The sequence below is a fragment of the Loxodonta africana genome, chromosome 12 (assembly GCF_030014295.1).
Source record: "Loxodonta africana isolate mLoxAfr1 chromosome 12, mLoxAfr1.hap2, whole genome shotgun sequence".
Classification (NCBI taxonomy): Eukaryota; Metazoa; Chordata; class Mammalia; order Proboscidea; family Elephantidae; genus Loxodonta; species Loxodonta africana.
Genome location: NC_087353.1, coordinates 91,245,400 through 91,253,838, shown reverse-complemented (window position 1 = coordinate 91,253,838; position 8,439 = coordinate 91,245,400). Strand labels below are relative to the sequence as shown.

Below are 8,439 nucleotides of genomic sequence, written 5' to 3'. Positions count from 1 at the left end.
CATTTCATGAGACCAAGTTGCTAAATGATCAGGGAAGGGCCCTTGGGGCATCTGTACTGGGGGAGAGAAGTCCCGTCACCAAGTTATAAGAAGATATCGTATTATCCTGATACTAATACCATATCTTCCTACAACTCAGTGACTTGGAATGACTAGGAATCTTAGTGACTAGGAATTTTATACACCAAAATAGTGACTCCTAATCTTGGTTTTGTCATTAAATGTTATCAAGTGTTTTAAGCTGTATGTGAAACATGCAGAGTGCCTTCCAGAGCAAATTAATTTTGCTTCATTAATTAGGGAAAGAAGCACATACGAAAGGACTTTGATGAGAAGTGTTAGTTGCTAAAGCCGTCACCCTAAGACAAAGGCCAAGGCCACTTATCAAAGGCAAGTGAAGTCCCAGAACAACCATTTCCAATAGGTTGTAGGCATTGTTTACACAGCCTTTGTCACCCACAGTTGCAGGGTCAGCAGGACTCGTGTATTTATATTAAAACTGAAATACCCTGGCATAGACATAGCACTTGAAAGAATTGGACTCAAGGAGGAAAACCTCACTTCTAAAGCCTATCATTTGGAGTATCCAAAAAAGTGCCAACCTTTTGCACAAGGCCTAGTTCCTCTACACTAGTTTAAAAGGCCATTGTCCTGTCCCGCATTTTACATTTTGTCGTCATTATCACCTCTTTACCTTCTATCTTAGCTGAAACTGTCAACTCACTTTCTGAAGAACAGAAATACAAGGAAACTAACACATGGCCCTAAAGGATAAAAGTGCCTGCAATTAGGCCAGGAGGAGAACACCCAGAATTCTAAACAGATTCTTCTGTCTAAAGTTACCATTTGTTGTCAGCCAAGAACCAGCAACTGCCTTGTCTCTTCAAATTACACTTTCTAAGTCATTAAGAAAACCCTTGAGTGGAAGCCTGAGAACAAATGAACAAGTGCGTTTGCCTTGGCCTCCGCGTCCAAGCTGGCTCCTGGCACCATCATTTTCTTACAGGAAAAGTCACAGGAAAGAGTCAGACTCTGGGAGTGCAAGGGCCAAGGACATGCTTAAGTCAAAGGAGACTGACAGGGTACCCTCTGTGGTAACAAGAGCTATCCACAACAGCACTGCCCATGGCCTCTTAAGATGTTTTTAAAATGATCAATGATTCAAAGTCTGGAGGACAACAATGGAAAGCCCGTCACCCTACGTAACATCCAGTGATGTCCTTCTCTTATGTCTGATATCCCACGGGCAGTGCCTCGAAGTCTGGACAACACTAGCTCTTTAGAGAATCCTGGAAAATGGAAAAAGTGAAAAAGAGAAGCTCCCAGGCTGGTTGGGAGGTTAGTGGAAAGACAAGCCTTTGATCAAGGGTACGCCATGCTTCCTGCTCCTATCTGGAGGAGCCAGCCTCCCCGAGTGCTCAATTTTAGCCTCTGCATTCCAAGGTCAGCCAGATGGTGTTTTTTGAACGTTTTTAATACTTCTCATTATGAAACATTTCGCACACACATACACAAAGAGAAAAGCATAATAAGCTTCTATATACCCATCGTTGATTCCATAAGAGAGATGTAGAACGGCTTTGCCTGTTACAGAATACCATTTGAACCATACAGCACGCACTCTCGTCTGTCTGTCTTGATTCAGCATAATGTCTGAGAGCCATCCACGTTGCTGCGTGTATCAGTCAGTTGTTCTTTTTTATTGCAATGTAGTGTTCCGTTGTATGGGTATACTACAGTCTACCCATTTGCAACTTGATAAGCATTTGGATCGCTTCCAGTTTGGGACTAGAATAAGGCTGCTGTGAACACTTGCATACAGATCTCTGTGTTTTCATTTCTCAACAAGACAAACTTTTAAAAAAATTTTTTATTGTGCTTTAAGTGAAAGTTTACAAATCAAGTCAGTCTCTCACATAAAAACTTATATACACCTTGCTACATACTCCCAATTACTCTCCCCCTAATGAGACAGCCCACTGTCTCTCTCCACTCTTTTCGTGTCCATTTCTACAGCTTCTAACCCCCTCCACCCTCTCATCTCCCCTCCAGGCAGGAGATGCCAACATAGTCTCAAGTGTCCACCTGATCCAAGAAGCTCACTCCTCACCAGCATCCCTCTCCAACCCATTGTCCAGTCCAATCCATGTCTGAAGAGTTGGCTTTGGGAATGGTTCCTGTCCTGGGTCAACAGAAGGTCTGGGGGCCATGACCACCAGGGTCCTCCCAGTCTCAGTCAGACCATTAAGTCTGGAGCAAGACAAACTTTTGATAAACCTTTCGCTTTGACATCCTGAACAGGCTTCTCTATGCAGGAGAAACAGGTGTGCTGGCCTTTGAGCCAAGAATATCACCCCGTGTCAATTCGGTTTCTGATTTACAAATCAGAACTCTTTGGGTTGAAGGAAGTGTTCTAAAACTGGATTGCGGTAGTGGTTGCACAACTCTGTAAATTTACTAAAACTCACCCTTAGAACAAGTCAGTTTTGTGGTATGTACATTATACCTCAGGAAAGCGGTAAGCTTCAGGGGCTGCATTTTATTTGTCCTGCTTCCCCACCACCCGCCATGGGATTGCCAGGGGCTCCGTAAATATTTGCTGACTGAGTTGAATGAGGAGTTGACAAGAATCTCAAAGCATTTAGTGAAGTGGAGAGGGATGGACATGGTGCTTCTCAGTTTAGATTAACCCTCTGTAGACTGAAATTGTGTTTTTCTCTGAACATGTGTAACCTGTTAACATTGTGCGAAGTCACACGGATTCACCGTACTGCTGTCTCTGAGTATTTCTCTTTAAAAATGTACAATGCACTGCTAATACGTCTTTACACATTTTCCCACTCGCAGACTATGTCAGCCAGCCTGGTAGCCAGGCTGGACAGCCACACCGTTGGCATACCAACTCACCCCTGTTCTCACAAGGCAGGCCCACTGCTGACCAGGAGTTGAGTGTGTACTTCAGCTCGTGTTGTCCTCTCAGCCAAGCTCTCTGCCATTTAGTTTTGGTTCTTGTGACACCTAATGGCTGACTAAAGACAGAAGAGAGAGCTGGATAGTCCAATGCTTGGTGCTCAGGCAGAGACTCTCACACACCAGAATCACCTGGAGGGCTGAGTGCTGGGGCCTGCCCTAGAGGGACAAGGTAGTCTGGGCTAGGGCCACAGACTCCAGCTCTTAAAGAACCTTCAAGAAAATTGCAGAGAAAGAAGGCAAAGGGAAACTTAGGAATTGGTCGAAGAGCGTATTTAACGGGCATTCTAAACCCCTGTGGCCATCAATTATGGAAACTGGGCTCAGAAACCAGTTTTGAAGAGGACAACTTCAGAGACTTTGATGGGAACAGAAGGGTGATGCCAACATGCAGCACAAGGGATGTATCTCCACGAGGCCTGGGCTGCAAGGACCTGAGTCCATGGTGTAGATTCAGATCCCCTCCTCTCCCCTGGCCTTATTCCCCCCTAGTCCCACTCAAGGTAAGACCTGAGGGCAGCCTTAGGATGCCCTAGTGGAGTCCTGACTGCTTTGGCACTCCTGCCACCTGGTGTCCAGAGAGGACACTACACCAAGTGGAGACTCCGCAGCTCTCCCAGCCCAGGAGCTCAGAACTCTTCAGACTGGATCATGTTGAGGTTACTCTAGGGAAAAAATTAGCTGTTTCTAAAAATGCTGATTAATTACCAAGCCCACAAAAAAAGTATAAATAGTTTTAATTAAAATTTCAAACACCAAAACATAAATGTTAATATTCGATCGTTGGAAAATACACAGCATTTTTTGCCCTTATGTTAAGGTAAATACTGGCTTATAGAAAAAATACTCACTTGAAACTAATCTTTTAGGCACTTGGGTGTAGAAAGTGCTAGAGTTAGATGCAATTTTACTTTACTGCTAGTTAAAAGAGAGCAACCAAAATGATATCTGATTCTATTTTCAACACTATAAGCCAGTATGAGCATTACTGGCTACACCAAAAATATTGTATCCAGGTAACACTTGAAATTCCAGTATATTTAAAATGAGAAATTTCATGGATGACAGTTCTTAAGATTTCAAATTCCTTTTGGTCTGCTCACCTAGATAGTAAGTTTCAGGAGATAGAACCCAAAGAAAAATGAAAAATCTTTGTATTTCTTTGGCTTTTTAAAAATGGTCAAGAATATTCTTACTGGGCATTTCAGCAGGCAGAACCAGGACCCTAGCAGTGCACTTGCGCCTAAAAAAGGAAGTAACAGTAGAGCTGATCTAGCTGCCAGGATGGCTAGTTGCCATTTAGCTCTAACTTCAAATTATCGTAGGTCATCGGCAGACCTCTCAATGAACAGTATGAATAGACAGAAAAATAGAGACCCCGCTGGTGAGCACTGTTTCGGGAAGGGGCGGGCTAGAACACTTGTCCCAGGAGACACATTGCGTGGGGACTACATTCTTCTTGCTGTCATAGTCTCACTTGTGAGAGCCCTCGCTGTTGACGAAGAGATGCCCTGTTTCAGATGTTTGAAGGCTCAAATTCCAGTCCAGATAAGGACGAAGGCTGGCACTGGCTCCCAACGCTGGACTGAGGTGCTCTGAGAACCCGTTAGCACGCGGCTGCCAGGGCCTGCACGTGCTGCAAGAGCTGCTGGCAGAGGGCGGGGGAGCGGTGCTTGTGAAGGACGGCCTCTGTTTCCTGCACCAGGATCTCGGGGAATAGGATGCTACCCTCCTTGAGCACCTCTGGGAAACAGCAAAATACTGTGAGAATGCCAGAAATAAATATCAAACCAGTCTTAACTCTTTGTTTGTGGTTCCCAAATACAATATGCTGATATGCTTCATATTAAAGCTAAAATATCTATAAGAGCATTTTACAATAGTCACAATGTGGACAAAAAGAACTTAAAAACAACCAGAGTCCAACTTCTCGGCATTGTTGGCAGATTATGAAATAGAGGCACCTCTCAAATACCCTCTAGGATGTTTGGATGGCATTTTTTTGCCTAAGAAGTAGGTTTTGCTTCGTTGAAGGGGGCAGTTCCCAGAGTGTGCTGAAACAGGGTCCCAAGACCGTCCAAGGGTCTGTGAGTCCAAATGTTTCCATAACAGCACAAGGGCCTCATGTGCCTTGCACTGGGCTGGTGTTCAAACCGCTGGCGCAAAAGCAACGGTGGGTAAAACCGCTGTCAGCGTGAGCCGTGTGGGGTACCCAGGGGTACAGCAGCCTCACATTCCTCATCACCACAGACTCACTGTTAAAAATTTTAAGTTTCCCCCAAGAGTATGGCCCCTGGGCTCCCTTTTACCTCAGTGTCGAAGTCACTCCCGAGGTTCACCCTTCAGCCAAAGATTAGACAGGCCCACAAAACAAAACGAGACTAAAGGGGCACATCGGCACAGGGGCAAGGATGAGAAGGCAGGAAGGGACAGGAAAGCTGGTAACGGGGAACCCACGGTTGAGAAGGGGAGAGTGTTGACGTGTCGTGGGGTTGGCAACTAGTGCCACAAAACAGTAGGTGTATTTAATAAGAAACTAATTTGCTCTGTAAACCTTCATCTAAAGGACAATAAAAAGAAAAAAAAAAAAGTTTCACTTAAGAACGCCCTCAGTAAAACAGGGGAAGTTAATTCCCTGAAATCTCAGTCCTTGCATGCAGACCTCTGGGACACCCCGTGCGATGGGTATGATACGACGACAGCTCCCAGCACAAGACAAGCACCAGCTCCGGTAGCAGGGCTCAGAGTCCGTGATGCAACAAGCCCTTAGGAAGCCCTCTTGGGTGCGGTTCTGGGGCAGTGGCAAAGGGGAACGCCCACAATTATCTGAGGAGGCCATTGAAAACTCCTCTCTTTTCCAGCCACATACCTGCTTGAGGCCAGATTTTTTCCATTAAAACAAACAAACAAACAAACACTTGCTGTCCAGTCAACTGTGACTCAGGACAACCCCATGTGTGTCAGAGCAGAACTATACTCCACAGGGTGTTCAGGGGCTGATTTTTCAGACCGGTTTGCTAGGCCTTTCTTCCGAGGCACCTCTGGTGGATTCAAACCTCCAGCCTTTCAGTTGGCAGCCAAGCCCTTAACCATTCGCACCACCAGGGACCCCTTTGCCACATACTCTGGTCAGAACAACATTCGCAACCAACTAAGTGGAGAGTAGATAAGAAAATCCAGTTGTCTTCTATTAAGTCAGACGTTAGAAATTTGCAAAACTGTAAAATCACGCCACTCTTCTTGCTAATGATTTTGTTTTGGAAAGTACATTTTTCAAAAACATATGACATTTATGTTAATACATAATGGGCTTATTGTTATTTTAAAGACATGAATTTTCTCAATTTCAATTTTTAATATGGCAAATATCAGTAGACATGACCCACACACGCAAATGCTCTCTGGGATCTCCAATAACAAGAGCAGCAAGGGGTCCCAAGCCAGCTGACTCGGGGTGTCCGCTGTGTCCCAGGGCCGCTGCCCTGAGGTGTGGTTCTAATGCTCTCAGAGACAGCAGAGGGCCAAGAACATCGTTATGAGCTCACCTAAGACTGCGTCCTGGACGGCTGGCTCTGCGTCGTCGAGGTACACGAGCAGCTCCTTGTACAGATACTGGATGTTACTCTGATAGTAGGACTTGCCATCGTCATTGGGGATACACTTCAGCCAGGTGATTAAGGTGGTGGCAGCCGCTATCCTCACTTCGTTGGAAACATCGTTGAGGCGTTTTAAGAGTTCTGGAAGGAGTGGCCAGGACAGATGGTATGAGGTAGAGACGTGTTCTGTCAAACGTAATTCACACAGTGGAGCCCTCACCCTCGGGGCCACAGGGAACCCCAGCCTGTGGGGAGAGTTCTGTACCTGGAGCCCACACACAGGAACTGAGGGGGTGGCTCCCACTGTCCTGTGTGGCCAGAGGGAGGGTGTGGACACCCGGCTCTGGCGTGGCTCCTCTAAGGACTCACTGTGTAGGCCTGGCAGAGCTGGACCTGTCTCACTTGTGAAATGCCACCTCCCCACCTTTGGCCCCTGAGAAGACCCAAAGCCCGTTACCCACAGGCAGTACAACCTGGCCGCCCCACTCCCAAGACCACAGTGCCAGAGAGGCAGGCTGTGGGATGAAGCCTCTACCTGTCCCTGTACAGGATGGAGCCAAGGGCCCAGTGGGACAGCTACCACGAGCTGGGGTGTCTTGTTCCTGACGAACCCCATGACCAGACCTCCCTGCTATTAAAAACAGAATAGTGACGATCTTTCCATTGGGCAGAAACTCTTAAAATGAATAGATACAGTTTTATCAAGTTTATGCTTTTCTTATACATTTTTGTAAGATTTTGGCACATGCTACTGGGTAATTTTTGGAGACTCAGCAGACAATCAAACAGAACATGTATAGTAAGTAGGTTGGGGGCGGGAGATGGCAGCTAAGGAGGAGCTCTCGGCTCAGCAGGAAGGTGTCTCCCCAGCGCTCGAGCTCACAGCTGTGTGTGGACCCCTGGACCCCACACCAGGGGCAGGTTCCATGGCAACACTGTCTTGGTTTACTCAAATAAACAGAAGCACCCATGTTCTAGGAGGCCAACATGGGGACAGATTTCCAGGTGAGGGGGCCAGCGTTGGGCCCTGGCGGGTGGAGGGGAGTTGGTGAAGCTCCCAAGCTTCCAAGTCGTGGACCGAGCAGAGGACAGACAGCCCGCCACACGGCATTCCCTTCTTTATGCTGGAACAACTGACGAGGCAGCGTTGCTCTTGGCGACACCTTCAGGATGAGGGCACTGAGCCAGGGACACAATGTGACTTGTCCACGGTTTGTGGATGACAATGTGTGAGGGACATGGCACTTCTGCTGGCTCAGGCCAACGCTGGATAATTCCCGTATTCTCACATACGTGATGGCGACTCCTCACTCCAGAGGAGTACCCAGTTACTGTAAGGTTGCCTGTACGTTCACTTCTGTGATGGCTTCAGGCCACCTTCATGCACGCCCACTGACTCACGCAGGCAGGACGCATTAGCTTGCGCTCAGTGAGTTTGCACGTATGAACGCTTGCCACGGGAAGGCCTTAGAGGCCTCTATGCATGGCTCAGGAGTCCCGCCCTTTCCAGCCAAGTGGGTGATAGTTCTTCAAGCATACCGCCCAATAAGCACAGAACTGGGACTGCAATAAAAGGGCCCAGGAGGAATCCTTTTATAACAAAAGCAACCAAACGCTAACGTACCGTAAACTGTAAGACAAACGCCCAGATACATATACAGTCTCTTCACCAGTTCAAAGTCTCTAATTTCCTTTGTTTTAAAAAGTGAGCGAAACCCCACCTAATCCTGGTAGTCAAAAAATCACCCTGGTTGAATCTGTTCAGCAACAGCCTCACGAAGACTGCCGGCAGGAAAGCAATGCCTGCTGCTACCTAGACAACAACAAACTTGAAAGGTGTAGGGAGGCCCTGCTCTCAGTACCGGTTACTAGT

The 8,439-nt window shown here is 46.9% G+C and overlaps 1 protein-coding gene across 1 annotated transcript in view; it reads right to left on the bottom strand.

The window, feature by feature from the left end:
* Positions 1–396: 396 nt before the first annotated feature.
* The window catches only part of DNAAF5 (dynein axonemal assembly factor 5), a 51,628-nt gene continuing 43,585 nt past the window's right edge, over positions 397–8,439 (bottom strand). Inside the window, exons 12-13 of the mRNA XM_003416576.4 lie at positions 6,516–6,707; positions 397–4,713 (exon numbers count right to left, since the gene is read on the bottom strand). Of these exons, the coding sequence (XP_003416624.2) occupies positions 4,577–4,713; positions 6,516–6,707 (329 nt within the window). The 3' untranslated portion in view covers positions 397–4,576. The remainder of the gene's footprint in view (positions 4,714–6,515; positions 6,708–8,439) is intronic.